Here is a 21,435-nt window from a genome sequence, read left to right as displayed (position 1 = left end):
TCATCATTTTTTCTACTACATATGGGAGAAAAGGAATCAAACATGGGTCTGTGAAATGGACAGGGATATCTCAACCCTCGTGAACCCTCGACAAGCCTCGGGTTGACTGGCCAAAATCTTTCACTCGGGTTGAAATATCCTTGTCCACTTCACAGACCCATGTAAGATTCTATAAGTCTAGCACGCGTTCATTGTACAAGCATGCGCATTCACACATTGAAATATGTATGTAATATCCAAAATCACATTATCTTAATGTGATAAAATGCAGTGATACAAACATTTCACTTCAGAACTTATACATTTAAATAGTCCAACTATACGGTTAATATCAAGCAATAATTCTTTGGAGGGATTAGGCCTATTGATGACAAATTGATGAAAATATGATTATTCTACAGAGTATTATTTATGTACCAGTTATATATGTATCTCTTCTACAATTCCTTTTGAAATATATACATATTTTTAAAAAAAATCTTTAAAAACAAGAGGCCCATGGACCATAACGGTCATCTGACTATTAGCACAATACAACACCTCAAAGATAGTAGTGGCAAACAATGAAGGCAATATAAAAGAACTCTTTTAATAGAAGTTCAGGTTCTGATATATTTGATAAATTAGACCATGAATGAAGATCTCTTGATCCTCACCATGCTACAAGTCCAATATCCAGTCTCTAGGCCTGTTAGTTATTTACAAGAAGTCGTTTAAAGAGTTTAGCCTATTTGACCCCTGTGACCTTGAATGAAGGGCAAGGTCTTTCATTTGAACAAACTTGGTAGTCATTCATCCCAGCATGCTACAGGCCAAATATCAGTACCCTATACCTTTCGGTTATTGAGAAGAAGTCGTTGGTAGCAATCTGAATGGCTATTTCCAAAGGTCATCTGGACATGACCCCTAAAGGGATGTAGTCCAATCTTCTTATCAAATGTAGTGATAATAAGGATATGTAGTTCAATCAGATTGTAATTCGTACATGTCAGCCTTTATCAATTGATCGTGTAGGCCTATGGGCCTCTTGTTTACATTCAACATAAATTACAGTATAGGTACATGTCAGTTGTCAGGATGTCAAGGCAAAAAAGACAAGCATATCAGTGCACGATATTATGACTTCTGGACGCTGAGTAGAAACACTAACGCCACTAATGGTATACGTTCTATGCTTGTTTGGGATCGAGCTCTAACTGTAAGACAGTTCTGATATATCTAAACCACAATGGATGGTATATTCCAGTACATAATGTAACAGATGTAAACAGCTGAGATAAAACATGTGACATGGTAAAAGGATTTATATAAACAAAATTTTCATAATTATTAGATGTCGACGTCCGATTGCCTCCGGCCACTTAAAATGTAAATGTTCTCGGCTGCGGTATAATAGATACGTTGACTCGTAAATACATTACCTATTTATACAAAACATATATACGTGATGTTGTTTGTCGAACAACATTAAGGAAGCTTAAAGCCCCTCTTCGTTCCAAAACGGCTTTTAATTTTCAAAACGGGAATGTACAACGAAATCGATAGTCGCAAAAATTATTGGATTACCGTTGATACTAGACTTATCATCACTTTCTGAATAATTTAATTGAAATAGACAAAATGTTAAAAAGATGTAATTTTTTGCATAGGTAGTGTACCAGAAATAAATATAACCAATCTAAACTTAAAGATGCTCCACCGCCAACAGAGCATAAATGGCATTCATCATTAGAACAATAATCGGTGTTGAATCATGTATATATATGTCTAATTAACACAAAAAATAACATAAAATAATTTATTTTGCCTTTGGCGCATGCGCAATCAGTACTTCATTTTTTTCGGGATGCAATAAATTATTTTTAATATTTTTAACTTGAAGTAAAATTGGAAGCTCAAACTTTTCAATGGTGGTAATGGTGTAAATTAAGTAACTTCTGTAACTGAAGAAAAATACTAAATCGTCTGCTCCTGTTTTTGATAGTGAAAAAAATACCAATTGTCAGCGTTGGAGCATCTTCAAAAGTACATTTAAGTCATAACATGGGGACCAACTGGAAAGGAAACAGCCGAACGTTACATAGCATCATTAGTATTAAGTATTATTCTACTGGACCCACAACTTGTTCTATATATTTTGTGGCCATCAATTTGTCCAATTATCTACAAGTGTTTTGCCCATTGGGTTATATCTGTTCTGTTTCCAAACCGGATGTCGAAAAGTGTTGAGACCGGAAGTTGAGGGATCTAATGATCTTGAGATAATTATGGATGATTGCTTAGTATTATAGTTGAAAGGTCACGGCAGAGGATTTACTGACGCGGAATCTGGCCAACAAATAAGTTAATGGACGCCATATAAACACAAAGTCGGATTCATTTAAGTTTGCTTTATTTAAAGAAATTGTACCATAATCTGTAAGCAGTTGTTATAACAGGGCAAAAGTTTTGGGCCGCCAGCCGGGCTCGAACCCGCGACCCCAGACTTGCTGGTCCGCCGCTCTACCGGCTATTCCCCCTAGCGCGAAGCTAGAAGGCGACTGTATCACGTTTTACAATTAAAATATGCTGTGCAGTTATAAAAAACACTTGCTATACCGAGAGAATAATTGGGATAGATTGTGATTACATGCAACTTTCACGACAAAATCGAAGCAGCGATAGAACCTTTCGAAACTGCTCATGCATTTATTCCATATGCTGTAACGGATTATAATAACTAAGGCCAAAAAATATGTCTGTTTAGGGTTACATTGGCAAACAATAGGGTATGTCGGTCGGGAGGATTTTTTTTAGTGTCTTTCACTCTAAAATAATGGCCGGAACCGGAGTCTGAGATCGAAATCCCGACTTTTATTTTTTCATAGAGTAGTGGAAAAAAGTTAGGGTCGGGGATAAAAAAATTAGGGTCGGTCGGGTAACCCTAAACAAACATATTATTTTTTGCCTTATAAAATATCTGTGCCTGGAATCCCATTACTAGTTAAATTTGTGAAAAGGAAGCAAATCGTTAGAAGAACGATTTTATTGTGAGGCATGTTGTCTTTTGAAATCATATTTTCAGATCACATGACCCGGTTCTGAGAATTAATTAAAATATTATTATGGACCCACCATAGTGCCCATAGACCAGCCGGTAAAAGTTATACTCTACATTGTACTATACGTGTGTAGTACTATGTAGAATATAATTTTACCGATATTTTTATCTAGATCCCTTACACGTCAAAAATGGTCTATGGTCTAAAATGGGCACTCTGATGGGTCCATATTGATATATCATGTAAACAGTACCTAATTCTCAAATCTCTGTGGGTCAGATTGACCTTTAAGGATTAACTTGAATAGATTTTTTATGTTATGGAGATATAACACAAAAATCTGAGTGTACTCTAAATAAACCGCGAAGCGGTTTATGATGAGAGTACACTCAGATTTTTGTGTTATATCTCCATAACATAAAAAAATCTATTCAAATTAATCCTTATAATTCAATTTACTAAAGATAATCTCTTCAACATTTAAAATTCATTTTGGGACTCTTTTGTCTATGAAATTATTACGCCGTCATCTCAGCCAATCAGAAGCGACGTTACAAACGGCGACGCCATTTTTTCCTTTATGGGCTGATAAAGTAAATTTTTAAGCCAATGGAAATGCTCGTAACAAGCAACATTGAATTATAGTCGTATAATACATGGTCTTCTCATAATGCATTTTTGCGCAATATTATATATTTACATTTACTTGTCACTTCTACTATATAAACTAACCAAGGCAAAGTGAAGTATATGAAGGTATAACTGAACCCAAAACGTGGCCATTATGACGTCACTAATGTAGACGTGGTGACGTCAACTTATCACCGTCAAAATGGCTGTTCCATCTTGTGAATTAAATCGTCGTTGATAAACGGTTTTCCTGGTCTAGCTTAAACAACGTTAATGCAGAAACCCTAAAATGAGTTGATAATGTAAATATAAGCATTAAACTATCTCCCTATGGCATCTATGGTCTATGTAGATGACACAGCTTTGCAGACAATCATCCCATAATGCGCGCTAGCGCATTATGAGGTGATTGTCTGCAAAGCTCTGGCATCTATATAGACTATAGATGCCATAGGGAAATAGTTTAATGCTTAAATAACAGAGACTAGCGTCTCGGTTATTTCGGCAGTCCAATATTAACCTGATGTAACCTTTGTTTTATTACACAACGTCAATGAAGTAAAACAAGAGGCCCAGAGGGCCTGTATCGCTCACCTGGTTTTGTTTTTGTTTTTTTGTTATTATCACAAAGACTCTTACAATTAGAAAAATTAGTAGAATTGACTCCAAAATTTGTTTAATTTTGAAACACAACCATATAATGATGCTATAGATACCATACCAATATGCTATCCAATACAAAGGTTCAGAGAGGAAGTAATTTATATCAAAATATAATTGACCTTTTTAGCCCCTCGTCAAGGCCCCAGGGAGTCAGCCCTATACTTTGTACAATTTTAAATCCCCAACCTATAAGGATGCTACTATTGCATTATGAGTGCTCTTCCATGCTGAGTTGCAGAGAAGAAGTCGTTTACATGATAACAGCAAAAATTGCTCCCTTTCGAAACCGCCCCTCAGCCCCAGGAGGATAAGTCCCATCATTTGTACCATTTTGAATCCCCACCCTATAAGGATGCAACCATTGCATTATGAGTGTTCTCCCATGCTTAGTTGCAGAGAAGAAGTCGTTTAAATGGAAATAGCCAAATTAATTCCTTTTGACCCCGCCCCTCCGGCCCCCAGGGGGTCAGCCCTATCATTTGCACAATTTTTTAATCCTCATCCTATAAGGATGCTACCATTGCATTATGGGTGCTATATATATATATATCCCATGCTTAGTTGCAGAGAAGAAGTCATTTATATGGAAATAGCCAAATTGACCCCTTTTGACCTCGCCCCTCAGGCCCCCCGGGGGTCAGCCCCATCATTTGTACAATTTTGAATCCCCACCCTATCGAGATGCTACCATTGCATTATGGATGCTATTCCATGCTTAGTTTCAGAGAAGAAGTCGTTTATACGGAAATAGCCAAATTGACCCCTTTTGACCCTCAGGCGCCCAGGGTGTCAGCCCCATCATTTGTACAATTTTGAATCCCCACCTTATAAGGATGCTACCATTGCATTTTGGGTGCTATCCCATGCTTAGTTTCAGAGAAGAAGTCATTTAAATGGAAAAAGCCAAATTGACCCCTTTTGACCCCGCCCCTCAGGCTCCCAGGGTGTCAGCCCCATCATTTGTACAATTTTGAATCCCCACCCTATAAGGATGCTACCATTGCATTTTGGGTGCTATCCCATGCTTGGTTTCAGAGAAGAAGTCGTTTAAATGGAAATAGCCAAATTGACCCCTTTTGGCCCCGCCCCTCAGGCCCCTGGGGGGTCAGCCCCATCATTTGTACAATTTTCAGTTAGTAGCCCATAAGGATGCTACCAGTCAAATTTTGTTGAAATCCGACCAGCGGTTCTGGAGAAGAAGTCTATTATTGACGGACAGACGGACGGACGACGGACGCCACGGTATGGCATATGCTCACCTTGGTCCTTCGGACCAGGTGAGCTAAAAATATATAAAAATAAAAATAAACTATATATGATTTGTGACGGTTGACTGAACATTACCGCATCCAATCAGAATTCGAAAGCAGAAACGTCAGTTTTGACGTGAGACCCGCCAAGGGTATCGTACTGAATACCCTTGGCTAGCGAAGTTGCTTAGGGTAAATACATGCTATAAGAGATCTTCGTGCATTCTCAATAATTGTATATATTTATATTGCCATTTCACAGTACATGTATGTTGCTACTAAGCCTAATGTATGTTATTTTCCAATATTAATATTGGCAGTTAAGTTCTGGCGTACTAATACCATAATCAGAGTTTTAGAGGTCATGCAAACACTGGGTTTGAGTCAGTGTGAGAATTCACAAATGTTTCCGGCCAAATCTTAGGCTGTTCCATCGACTGATATTTTTCTCATACATACGTATAAGTTTTATTTTTATGCTTTACTTTTTTATCTATTTTCTTTTTGAAATGATAATAGTAGTATGGCATCGTGGCAACAGTATCATGACGTCGTGGTAACAAATGCAGTGACATGACAACGACGGCGACAAAGACAACATTTCATTCGGGTCACGTTATTCTTGCATTGCTGACACATCATTGTTAGAGACATAAAAAAGTTGCACAGGGTAAACATTCACCCTCTTCAGGGTAAGACAGGATATCTCAACCCTCGGGATAAGATTCTTACCACCGTCGTGTTTGGTAATTTGAGAATCTTACCCCTCGGGTTGAGATTCTCCTGTCTGAACTACAGGGGGTGAAATAGTCTATCAATCTTCATTACTGTACTTAATCTGTTCATATTTAACCAACATTTAGTTATATTCAGGGCGACAGTTTGTAAAGCTCTTGTTCAATTCCCATTTTGATTAATTTAGCACAATAAACAGCCTGGAAAAGGAGAAAATGAAATGAAGTAAGTGTATTATACATATTATAGTCTACTTTTGTTTTGTACGTTCCCTTCTCGGCTGACTAATATATTTCGTTTGGTCGACACCTTTCCATCATTTTCGTGAAATGTTTTATATTTACTTCCAAGATAGATGAGCTTTAGTCGTGTGTAGCCGCTTGAATCGTCTCGTCTTTTAAGATTGAAATGGCGAATAAAATCGTGTTGAATTAGCACAGAAAAACAGGACATTTCCTAGAAAGTCCGTGTTTGTTGCTAGCTCATGTCTCAGGTGATAGTTGTGTTTGATACAGCGTATTGTGTAAAGTACGTTATGTACGATAAACTTTAAACTTGGAGTAGTTGTAAATGTATAAACATATTATTATCTCCATAATTCCCATCCCTTTTCTTGACGTTAAACCGCGTGTGGGACTTGAAAAAGAGTAGTCCACTAGTTTATCTCCTGTGTATTATTGTACTCTACGAAGTATTGCTTTAAGTCATGATGCCGTGTATCTGATATGTTTATTTTGGATAGAAAAGATTCTCTGAAAGATATCATCACCCCGCGCTAGGCAGATGTGTTTTACTGTAAATGAAATTTATAATGAATTGGATTTTTTTAAATATTGTATTAACACATGTAAAGACATATGTGAATGTTTCCCACTGATGCTGTTACCAGTAGCGATAAACATCTTTATTATGGATACTTACAATAAGCGGTTTACGGAGACGTATTTGACTGGGATCGATCATTATATGCAATTTTTACCATAAATTCTATAAAATCCTTAACTTTCTATACTTCGAAATTAATTCAACTACAAGATAGCAACTCGGGTCAAAAACGTCGCATTTGTATATGGGTGAATAAAAGTACAAGCGTGAATAAAAGTATCAAATGTTTTAACTCGTGATTTTCGATCGCTCAACAGGCCTTTATCTCTACAGTTATACGGACATCTTTATATATTTGTAACACTATTTGTAACACTGTGTCGAAAATCAATCTCATAAGATGTGGGAAGTAAAGGATTTTATATAATTGATGGTAAACATTACATATATAATGATCGATCCCAGTCAAATACGTATCCGTATACGTGTACCGCTTACTGTCAGTATCCCTATTGCTAATTGAAGGTGTGTGTCCATGTCCATGTACATGTGTATTATATAATACAATAACTTTATTACTACGACATAATACACAAGCATACATCGAACCACTAGGTCTCACATTTGACACTTTCAGATAGAAGTATGAATTATTGATCAGTGCCAGATCTAGTAAGATGAGGCCACGTTAATTAGTATGTCTACCTGTATACCGGTGAGCAACAATAAACAGTCCACTGTCTACTAATATTTATTTCCTCTTTTGATTATACAATTTCATAAGAGACTTTTAGATATTTTTTCGTCAACGCAGTTCCCCTTTGATTTTTATTGTGTTTCTTGTAAAACTCTTGCTTATGACCTTTTTCTATGATTTAGGTTTTTAGTACATGAGATGATCATTAAGCATTGAACTTCTTTCAGTTGGTATTCATAGCATTCATTTCCAACAGGAATTTGCCTCTGTCCAATTGGCATTCATATTGGCTATGGATGCCAACTGGAAGACGTTCAATGCTTATATTTATATTTGTTTAAATTGCATCTATAATGAATTAATCATTCGTTATCATCATGGATTGAACAGTCATTTGAACAGCCGTTTTCCGTGATCGCTGGCAATTGTGACGTCACGATGATAATGACGTCATAAAAAGCGATTGGAGTTCATATAGCCTATATATTTACATTACCACTGCACAGTACCTTTATGTTGCTACTAAGCCCAATGTATGATATTTTCCAATATTTATATAGGCAGTTAGGCTCTGGCGTACGAATACAACAATCAGAGTTCAAAAGGTAAAGAAATGACTGGGTTTTACGTCAGTATGATAATTCGCTGAAGAATATATCATTTTCTGAAAATTGATCAATATGGAAATATATTCTTATGAAAATATTTAAAATGGATTGAAATGTTGGACTTATTGTTGGTCATGTGTATCCCATTTTATCGATGGGACTATTTCATCTTCTGTTATTGTTTAGTCAGTTGAGTTGTCCGTGGCAGCATACAGGAAGTTACAAGAACTCAAGTCTTTCCCGCCAAATATTTGGCTGTACAATCAAACGATATTTTTCACTATACAAACGTATAAGTTTTATTTTCATACTTTATTTGTTACCCTTTTTCTTTTTAAAACGAGAATGACTATATACACATGTAAATGTAAATATAGGCATTGGTTGTCATATATTTTACATGCATTTGTGTGTAACATACATTGGGTGTTCTAGCATATACATGTATATCGTGGTACGCTCATGGTGCGCGTAACGCGCACCATTGGCTATTCTAGAACACCAAATGTATGTTACACACCAATGGGTGTCAATAATACATTGTATGACAACCAATGCTTAAATGACTACAAACTGCACTTGGTAAGGTTACATAGTGGGACTACAGAAGAAAATGTAAATATTGAGATATAAACAATGTTAGATATGTTTATTGTCTTGTCTGTATTGTAATCGTGTCTATAATTCACAATTAATTACGAACGTTTATAGGATTACACAAGTTTAGTGTGTTATAAGGCACTGAGTATGGATTGGTTTGTCAATAGATACCGATCAATTCACAAACACACTATTTAACATTTTGTTATGATTATATTGCAAATCTCTATTGCTCGATTGCTGCACTGCATCAAGCTTAAGGTAAATAGATATTCATGCTTTAAACTGTTTTAAAGATGTTAACCTGGTTTTTTTCTGCCAGCTTATAAAATGATTATTTTAAAGTGAAAAGTCGGGCAAGGATGGCTAAAGTCGGTGAAAATGGTGGGAATGTATCCAGTATAATTTCTTATGAAATAGAAAAATAAAATCTCTCGACAAAATCTGTCTGCGTACGAAGAAATTAATTTGAAGTACAGGAATCCTAAAACGTCCTCCCGGCTGACTATGTCCGGGGTTACATTTCCACGCAGCCTCGCTTTCAATGCTTTCAACTTTCCTTTACTTTAATGGTCAGAACTGGGAAACGTAAGCAGAACTTGGCCGTCGTATTAATATGTGAGAACATTTGGAAGGCCAATGAACGCATTTAGACTGGTTTTCTTTGCCCGACTATTCATTTTAAGAAACTGTATTATAAAAATAATATTCAAGCATACAAATGGTGAGTAGGTCAGCCGTCCTATCTGTATAGTTCTTACATTTACTGCGCTTATCATTATTGCCCTGATTGGATATATCTGAACAGATTAAAGTCGCTACAATTGGCAGTCTCTATCAGAGGTCTAGATCTGTACACCTTGTAGTACAAGGCTCTCACATTGACAAAATGTTTGAATAGGCTGGACAGCATGTGAAAAAATAAAACAATAAAAATATCATGTATGAAGCATTGTTTGATAGAGATAAAGATCGTTTGTCTTTGTATAACTTGACCTTTTGATATTAGATCATATAAGTACAATAACATTTGGACTACTTGACAGTCACTTCGTACCAATCTAACAGCTACGCTTTGAAGGCTCATCAATGTTAGAGTACATGTAGGAAACATCCTACTATTGAAGAAACAAAGATAGTTTTAATGCTCTGCACGACCACTAGATTGATAGTAATGCAGTTTTTTTTGAGTTTGTAATTTATCAACTTTATAAATCTATGTCCAAAACAAATCTAACGAATACGAATTCTTGTTTATTGCAAAATATCAAAATTGGTAAAATATCGGTATTGTGCTTTGGAAATGGCATGTACTTGGAAAATATGTACAATTAGATATAGAGCAGAGTAGACGTAACACAGACTATTGTAAAATTAGTATGTTCATCCCTAGTATTTCGGAGATGTTTGTTTTAACAACCAGTTTTATTTTTGCTATACTTTATACTGTAATATTTCTATTGTTTTATTAGTGAATCCCTTCACTGTACAGATGACGTAGGATCTGAGATCCAGCATTACTACATGTTGATCGTAATAACTATACCACGGATCAACCAAAGACACTCAAAGCTACATGACACGTCATGTCCTTTTTATGATCGGCTTTTATAACCGTATTTACATGTGTCAATAATGACCTTATTTCTGATGATGTTTGATTATGAAGTTTCCTGTCATTCAAAAAAGCGTTAGAGTATTGTCCAATTAACAGAAACAGTGTTTATATCAGGTCTTTCTTTTCCAGGTTTGAGGAAACAGTGATCATGAGGTATGTTACTTCCACCTGATAAATTTATTCCATATCCTATATAATAAATATAAGTTAATGCTATATAAGATATCATATCAAAAACAAATATTAAAACAAATTAGATTTTTTTAAATATTTGTTTTTGTTTCAATACTCCTTTTCTTATATTTTGTTCCACCACAAGGACATACTACATTTATTTATTCTAAGATAACCTATATATGAGATATCTTTTATCAAATTAAATATATCTTATATGTATTTAAATTAAGGATCGACATTGCTTCTTGAATAAATGTCATGTTGGCTTGCTATCCGTACCCCTTTGTCTCATAGTCAATTCAAGTAGTCGAATGCTCTTGACTTGTCTCTCATTTCCACAGATGTAAGCTACTCTGTAGTTCAATACTTACACTGTTGGTCATTTTGTAATGTCATTGTGAAATATGCCTCCGATCTTTGGTGTGTTAATGATAACAATATGACTGCTGGTATTTCAAAATATGTATAATGTATGTTAAAATACAATATCTTACTTGCTTACTTTATTTATCTATTTATTTATTTATATTTTTCTGCTTGGTTTTAGTTTTTTTATATATTAGTTATGATATATCGTCAAAGCTTGCAATATTTTTCTACATATGTTATTAAATAATCTCCATGTGCAATTTACATGCGTCATGTCTTTATTGTGAAATATTATTCACAACGTTACATATTTATCTTTAGTACATATCATCTACAATAATAATAAACAATGCATGTTATCTTTGACAAGTTTACTCACAGTAGTGAAACAGGTCTGAACAGTTCAGGGGTTGGAAAGAGAGAGAGCGCTTCGCGAGCACCACGTGACCGCGTCCGCGCACATTGGCGACGTCATCAAAACGAGAACGATTTTAGTCAAACAAATGAAAATTTATAATAAGCTAACTTTGGACTGCTAATGCTGCACACCGTATCATGTAGTTCATAGGTGAGGCGGACACGCGAGGGAGACATCGAAATATCATATAACGAATTGTAAATTTGAAGGTCGTTTATAAATGAGTATCTTTGCAAATATCATCTGTCAAGTTGTCGGTAAACATATCTCAGTACTATGTGTTAGGGTCGGCGGTAGAGGGAGCGGTTCCGTCTCACTGCTCACTCAAGTGCTTTCCACCATGTTAAATATTCTATGTACACATATAGTAATAGTAATGATGTAGACGTCCGAAAAACATTTCAAACTTGTCAACATAGACATTTTACACACATTCCTACTAGAGGGAGGTTAACACAGGTAAACTAACATGCACAGGTAAAACCAGGTAAAACGGTCACCTGACGACGTGAGTCCGACATCCTCGCCTGTACTGTCATCAGTGGGATTTTATTTAGATAATTTAGTGTAAAAAGAATACAAAATGTATTTATTATGCGATCTGTCACACACTACCATTGGACGAGTGTTATAGATGACAATGCTAAGATAGTGTGTTATCATAGTATATGTGAATATGTCGTGGTGCAGTGTGGGATTACCCTTCTAATGACAACTCTGTACTACAATTAGCACGTGACAATCTACTGCAGCAGTCAGGTGTAGTGAGGAAATGGGACGGAAAGACAGGTAAGACGACATGACAGGACGAGTTGTCTCTCCGCTGTCTGTCTGCATGCTCTTACCAGCCCTCGGGACTCTGTATGCAAATGAGATCAGTCAAGTGACTGGGGGTAGATACTGTATGTTCGAGGGGCTCATGTGATGCTGTAATTAGCGGTCGTCCAATGAGAGACAAATGCCGACCAGTACGTGGCCGTACTAAGTGACAGCCTTCGTACGACTAATTCATTCACGTTTGTATATCTACATACTATAATGTATATAGATGGCTGCCTAACGTGGATGGAGAGAGTGAATGCTCTGACTAGCTGTGTCTAACGCCGTGTATCAACTATACATAAGCTGCAGCAGGAACTCAACAAAGCATAGCAGACGACACAACAAACATCAAACTAGTTCGCTTTCTTGGAATCAAAACCATGGAAGATTTCCTTCCATTATGGTCCAGCCTAGAGCGCGAGCAATACACGTTACAGCGGTTGAATTCGGCAGGTGAGGAAACGGACGGTAGTCATGGAGACCAGAGAAGCAGTAGTCCCTCGAGCGTTTGGAGTCTGGAGTCCATGGATGATGAAATGTACCTTGAATATCTATTTTCTCAAGGATTAGCGGATTCTATGGATAAAACTGAGCATTTGACTCCTGAAATAGCCGATTTCGATATAGCCTCGGTTCCTACCTCTCCTGCCAATACCATCAACATCAAAGCTAGTGCCAAAATACCGTTTGTTCACTGTGATTCATTTGTAAGCGCCAGTTCGCCTCTGTTTATTGATAGTGCTGGTTCCGATACATCAGAAGACAGTTCGTGTGATGATGTGTTCGCTAGTTTTCCGAATACGTGTAATGATAATTCTGACAAGGAATTTGTGGTGCTTGGAGTAGGACTGCAAAATTTAATGCACTCTTATGCAGCTAAAGCAGTTCCAACGACACAAGGCCAAGAATTATCCATTGACTTTCCAAGAAAAACACAAGCAGTAAACAGGTGCAGTAGGAATTACCTCACGAAACCCGGATATTCATTTTCTAATTCAGGTGCTTTATTAACACAAACTAGCCTATTAGATCCCGCCAAAATACGATCAATCAAGGCACATTCGTCCAAAGCATTAGGCATAAACAAAGACAAGATAGAGGAAAAGATTTATCACTGTACGTACGCCGGTTGTAATAAAGTCTATAGTAAAAGTTCTCACCTGAAAGCTCATCTACGGAGACACACAGGTGAGAAGCCTTTCGAGTGTACGTGGTCAGGATGTGGCTGGAGGTTCTCAAGGTCGGACGAATTGGCAAGACACAAACGTTCACATTCTGGAATCAAACCTTACCAGTGTAAGCTGTGTGACAAACGCTTCTCCCGGTCCGATCACTTGTCTAAACACCTAAAGGTTCACCGTAAAAGGTAGGCATATAACAGTCAAATGTGTTGCTTAGGCCTGATTTTAATATGTAATCCATGTATAACGTTAATGTACACCATCCCCTGTTAACATGAAAGACATTGGTTACACCCTCAAGTGTACTGTCAAGTATTATATATTGATATTCCCCAATAAACTCAAATTCAAAGCTACAAGGCGTCCCACTTAGACGTTTACATATTTGTTTATTAGTTCCAAAATGACACATTTAAATCTTAAACATCTTGTTGACTTTTGCATTGAAACACGTTTAGAACAGTTCATACTAGCAAGTTAGACAGTTGGAAAGATGTTCCTGCACGTGTGAAGTCATCGCGATAAATATTGTTTAGCAAACAGTATCGATAAATCAGCTAGGAATACAAACATAACCCTACAGTAACGATAAATCAGCTAGGAATACAAACATAACCCTACAGTATCGATATATCAGGTAGGAATACAAACATAACCCTACAGTATCGATAAATCAGCTAGGAATACAAACATAACACTACAGTATCGATATATCAGCTAGGAATACAAACACAACCCTACAGTATCGATATATCAGCTAGGAATACAAACACAACCCTACAGTATCGATATATCAGGTAGGAATACAAACATAACCCTACAGTATCGATATATCAGGTAGGAATACAAACATAACCATACAGTATCGATATATCAGGTAGGAATACAAACATAAGCCTACAGTATCGATATATCAGGTAGATATACAAACATAACCCTACAGTATCGATATATCAGCTAGGAATACAAGCACAACCCTACAGTATCGATATATCAGGTAGGAATACAAACATAACCCTACAGTATCGATATATCAGGTAGGAATACAAACATAACCCTACAGTATCGATATATCAGGTAGGAATACAAACATAACCCTACAGTATCGATATATCAGGTAGGAATACAAACATAACCCTAGAGTATCGATATATCAGGTAGGAATACAAACATAACCCTACAGTATCGATATATCAGGTAGGAATACAAACATAACCCTACAGTATCGATATATCAGGTAGATATACAAACATAACCTTACAGTATCGATATATCAGGTAGGAATACAAACATAACCCTACAGTATCGATATATCAGCTAGGAATACAAACACAACCCTACAGTATCGATATATCAGCTAGGAATACAAACATAACCCTACAATATCGATATATCAGGTAGATATACAAACATAACCCTACAGTATCGATATATCAGCTAGGAATACAAACACAACCCTACAGTATCGATATATCAGCTAGGAATACAAACATAACCCTACAGTATCGATATATCAGGTAGATATACAAACATAACCCTACAGTATCGATATATCAGGTAGGAATACAAACATAACCCTACAGTATCGATATATCAGGTAGGAATACAAACATAACCCTACAGTATCGATATATCAGCTAGGAATACAAACATAACCTTACAATATCGATATATCAGGTAGATATACAAACACAACCCTACAGTATCGATATATCAGCTAGGAATACAAACACAACCCTACAGTATCGATATATCAGGTAGGAATACAAACATAACCCTACAGTATCGATATATCAGCTAGGAATACAAACATAACCCTACAGTATCGATATATCAGGTAGGAATACAAACATAACCCTACAGTATCGATATATCAGGTAGGAATACAAACATAACCCTACAGTATCGATATATCAGGTAGGAATACAAACATAACCCTACAGTATCGATATATCAGCTAGGAATACAAACACAACCCTACAGTATCGATATATCAGCTAGGAATACAAACACAACCCTACAGTATCGATATATCAGGTAGGAATACAAACATAACCCTACAGTATCGATATATCAGCTAGGAATACAAACACAACCCTACAGTATCGATATATCAGGTAGGAATACAAACATAACCCTACAGTATCGATATATCAGGTAGGAATACAAACATAACCCTACAGTATCGATATATCAGCTAGGAATACAAACACAACCCTACAGTATCGATATATCAGCTAGGAATACAAACATAACCCTACAGTATCGATATATCAGCTGTGAATACAAACATAACCCTACAGTATCGATATATCAGCTAGGAATACAAACACAACCCTACAGTATCGATATATCAGGTAGGAATACAAACATAACCCTACAGTATCGATATATCAGCTAGGAATACAAACATAACCTTACAATATCGATATATCAGGTAGATATACAAACATAACCCTACAGTATCGATATATCAGCTAGGAATACAAACATAACCCTACAGTATCGATATATCAGGTAGGAATACAAACATTACCCTACAGTATCGATATATCAGGTAGGAATACAAACATAACCCTACAGTATCGATATATCAGCTAGGAATACAAACATAACCCTACAGTATCGATATATCAGCTAGGAATACAAACACAACCCTACAATATCGATATATCAGGTAGATATACAAACATAACCCTACAGTATCGATATATCAGCTAGGAATACAAACATAACCCTACAGTATCGATAAATCAGGTAGGAATACAAACATAACCCTACAGTATCGATATATCAGCTAGGAATACAAACATAACCATACAGTATCGATATATCAGCTAGGAATACAAACATAACCCTACAGTATCGATATATCAGCTAGGAATACAAACATAACCCTACAGTATCGATATATCAGCTAGGAATACAAACATAACCCTCGTAACAATCCGTTCTCTGAGCAATATGACAGTCCAATCATTTATAACAGATAAAAAATTTTCATTGCTAAAATGATAAATACACATGATACACAAATTGACACCATGCAGTGTGTTGAATGTTTACATCATACGTGATACACAAATTGACACCATGCAGTGTGTTAGATGTTTACACCATACAAGTGTCGAATGTTAACATCATACATGATACACAAATTGACATCATACAGTGTGTTAGATGTTTACACCATACATGATACACCAATTGACACCATGCAGTGTGTTAGATGTTTACATCACACATGATACACAAATTGACACCATGCAGTATGTCGAATGTTTACACCATACATGATACAAAAATTGACACCATGCAGTGTGTCGAATGATTACATCATACATGATACACAAATTGACACCATGCAGTGTGTTGAATGTTTACATCATACATGATACACAAATTGACACCATGCAGTGTGTTAGGTGTTTACACCATACATGATACACAAATTGACACCATGCAGTGTGTTAGATGTTTACATCATACGTGATACACAAATTGACACCATACATTATACACAAATTGACACCATGTAGTATGTCGAATGTTTACACCATACATGATACACAAATTGACACCATGCAGTGTGTCGAATGATTATATCATACATGATGCACAAATTGACACCATGCAGTATGTCGAATGTTTACATCATACATGATACACAAATTGACACCATGCATTGTGTTAGGTGTTTACACCATACATGATACACAAATTGACACCATGCAGTGTGTCGAATGATTATATCATACATGATGCACAAATTGACACCATGCAGTATGTCGAATGTTTACATCATACATGATACACAAATTGACACCATGCAGTGTGTCGAATGATTATATCATACATGATGCACAAATTGACACCATGCAGTATGTCGAATGTTTACATCATACATGATACACAAATTGACACCAAGCAGTGTGTCGAATGTTTACATCATACATGATGCACAAATTGACACCATGCAGTATGTCGAATGTTTACATCATACATGATACACAAATTGACACCAAGCAGTGTGTCGAATGTTTACATCATGCATGTTACACAAATTGACACCATGCAGTATGTCGAATGTTTACATCATACATGATACACAAATTGACACCATGCAGTGTGTTAGGTGTTTACACCATACATGATACACAAATTGACACCATGCAGTATGTCGAATGTTTACACCATACATGATACACAAATTGACACCATGCAGTGTGTTAGGTGTTTACACCATACATGATACACAAATTGACACCATACAGTGTGTCGAATGTTTACATCATGCATGATACACAAATTGACACCATGCAGTATGTCGAATGTTTACATCATACATGATACACAAATTGACACCATGCAGTGTGTTAGGTGTTTACACCATACATGATACACAAATTGACACCATGCAGTGTGTTGAATGTTTACATCATACATGATACACAAATTGACACCATGCAGTATGTCGAATGTTTACATCATACATGATACACAAATTGACACCATGCAGTGTGTTAGGTGTTTATATCATACATGATACACAAATTGACACCATGCAGTGAGTTAGGTGTTTACACCATACATGATACACAAATTGACACCATGCAGTAAGTTAGGTGTTTACACCATACATGATACACAAATTGACACCATGCAGTGTGTTAGGTGTTTACATCATACATGATATAATTTTGGAAATATACTGAATTGATCCTGATTATTTTAAATACTCCAGTGTACACCGGGACATGTAAGTGTGTTTCGGTGTCTAATTTTAGTTAGGACGTGTTGTTATTATACCCGTGTTTAAGCTGAATTACCGTCAGTTGTTCTAGAGCGCCTACATCCGCTACTTATTGTGGTCTCCTAAACTTAAACACAATCAACGTTATTGCGGCCAAAGTGCAGTTTCATTGATGTCGTCATGAACGTCTAATCACAGCATACATGCACTTGATGAGTCTACCAAGGGCTGTGTAAACGTGGTACATTTATTACATCTGATTCAGTGGTGTGTGCGGATTTGTTCGCCCAAACAAATGACATTTCCCTTGGTCATGGTTTGACCAACCAATCAAATTTATCAATTGAGTGGATTAATAGAATGAGGTACAATAATACGTCGTGCCAACATGTCCCTGATGTAAACAGTTGGTTCGCAACACTGTCAGTGTTATTGCAAACCATTTTCATCAAAAGTTGAACCTTGGAATTTATATTTCCAAAACATAATAAATACAATGTTGGTTTTTACAGAAGATTCCAAATGTAATATATAAAGGAGGATTGCATATCGTTTTTGTCGTATAAACGACAAGCGCATGTATGATTCCGTTCAGTTTATAATAGGATTTTGTTTGTCTTCTACTTTGCCGTTGACATTGAATGTATTCAATACTCTGATGCATGTGGAGGTATTTAACTAAATAGGATTTTCGGTGTTGGTATTTTGCAGGCAAGCGTCGTAGAAGGCCACACTGCTCGGCGTGTACGGGCCATCGATCGACTATGATACAGAAACACCAAACAGCATACCAAAGGCGATCCAGCCACTGGGGTACTCCGGCTGGGCCAACCGTCATCTCGCAACGAAAAGGTCACCTCGCCATCGAACGACGCAGACGCCGGTAAATCGGTGCACCGTTAAATCTGATCTATCGTGCCATTGTTTGTGTTATTGAAGAGGAACGTGTGACGTTAAGATGCTGGTTGTAGTACGTTTAAAAGGAGAAAGCGCTTGTTGTAGACGGGAGAATAACAGATAGAGACGGCTCTAGTCGTTCGCATGGCGTGATCAATGTGGGCGAATCGATAGTAAAGGAGTAGTGACTGGCGATGTAAGGTCATAGGAGAGCTTGAAGGATTGTTTACCCCTCATAAATCCCTAACGAAGAGAAAAAGGCGTGCTCATAGGGCCCTAACCCCTTGCAGAATAACGATCTCCAATACAAGTGATATATTGAGAACCCGAGAACCCGTTCTAGTTTTTTCACAACCATATTTGAGTTTTTGGACAAAGAATCTAATCAAATTCGAACTTGTACTCGTAACATTGGTCCAGCAAACGCGCCAAATTGGAACTTATTGTTAAACGATCGTATTCAAAACATTTTATTGAGTTTGACGGTTTCTATAGCCTCTAACTGCAAGAACTTTATGTTTCTGATTTATCACAATCGCATCTCCAGTACAGTGACGTATACAATACACTGAGATAAAAAAAAAACAAATATGTGTGCTACATGTGCCATGAAAATCGCCCGAGGGCTGGAATTCCTCGTGTGTAAGCCATCGTACCTATGTAGAGGGCAGCTTGTGACATGTATGATAATGTATTATGGGACCTAGTGAAACTACGGCAATTCCTTAGCCAAAATGCTAGTGATACGTATGTGATATTAGGCTCAGAGCTTATGTGAACAAAAGTGTTATGCGTATTAGATGAGGGTGTCAGTTTGATTCCATTGTCAAAATATAGTTGTATTTACTTTTAAAGTATCGACCATGCGTTCACTAGGGCATTCGGGCAATTGCATTATACTGGATGTTAATTTGGAGTAGGACAAATGTGAGACTAATATCCATCTCTATAATACCGTACAGATAGTCAATCTGATAATCAAATATACTCGATCAAAGGTACTAACCAGTGTACCACTCGGTGTCCGGCCGGGGCTGTATACCAAAGTCTTCCTCACTGATTGCAATATTGTGAGATAGAGAGAATGGTGTTATCTACCTGGTGATAAAGATCAGATACAACAGGAGATGCACGGGACAACTATACTCGCGATAACTGTAATATTCCGTTACGTGTAGGAACAAGTCCAGGATACCATCCCTTATATAGCTAAATTATCTCCAGGTATATACTCATTGACACACCTGTAGTTATTTCACCTGCGGTTTTCTGAAACTACTTAGTGACAATGTATCATTAGCGAGAGAAGGATTATTATAACGTTACATTCCATTTAAACATTACATTCCATTTCAACGTCTCTCTACATATCCCAGTCAGTGATATACATGTCGGGCTTTTATGTTACCGCCATACAAAATCACCAACATTTTGTAGTAAGCTTTTTGTTAGGGACTACATGTCTCATTCCCCAATACTTTATAGGATAAGATTTTTACTGGCGCCAGAATAAATACTTATTTTTTATGTACATATATGTATGTTCTACAACATTGAGGAAGTTACTATAGAATATATTAACTGTTTACTTGACGGCGCTTTAACCATCCACTTTACGTACAATCCGTCAATTATTGTTGAAATATAAGATTTTGTTAAACAATCTTTGTTTTTTATTTTTATTGAAGTCTTTTTTCAACTGGTGAGGTTGACCCGATACCTTAATGATAACGACGTCTATATAGGAACTGGTGAGGTTGACCCGATACCTTAATTATATCGAGGTCTATATACCAACTTGTGAGGTTGACCCAATACCTTAATTATAACGAGGTTTATATACCAACTTGTGAGGTTGACCCGATACCTTAATTATAACGAGGTCTATATACCATCTTGTGAGGTTGACCCGATACCTTAATTATATCGAGGTCTACATACCAACTTGTAAGGTTGACCCGATACCTTAATTATATCGAGGTTTATATACCAACTTGTGATGTTGACCCGATACCTTAATTATAACGAGGTCTATATACCAACTTGTGAGGTTGACCCGATACTTTAATTATAACGAGGTTTATATACCAACTTGTGAGGTTGACCCGATACCTTAATTATATCGAGGTATATATACCAACTTGTAAGGTT

The 21,435-nt window shown here is 36.6% G+C and overlaps 1 protein-coding gene across 1 annotated transcript; it reads left to right on the top strand.

Moving 5' to 3' along the window:
- Positions 1 to 11,964: 11,964 nt before the first annotated feature.
- On the top strand, positions 11,965 to 20,947 carry LOC138336059 (Kruppel-like factor 1). The gene is made up of 2 exons (XM_069285341.1): positions 11,965 to 13,819; positions 19,099 to 20,947. Exons 1-2 carry the CDS (start codon positions 12,834 to 12,836, stop codon positions 19,109 to 19,111), a joined length of 999 nt encoding a protein of 332 aa, XP_069141442.1. The 5' UTR covers positions 11,965 to 12,833; the 3' UTR covers positions 19,112 to 20,947.
- The last annotated feature ends 488 nt before the right edge of the window (positions 20,948 to 21,435 follow it).

The sequence above is a fragment of the Argopecten irradians genome, chromosome 12 (assembly GCF_041381155.1).
Source record: "Argopecten irradians isolate NY chromosome 12, Ai_NY, whole genome shotgun sequence".
Taxonomy (NCBI): Eukaryota; Metazoa; Mollusca; class Bivalvia; order Pectinida; family Pectinidae; genus Argopecten; species Argopecten irradians.
This window is presented reverse-complemented; position numbering and strand designations above follow the sequence as displayed.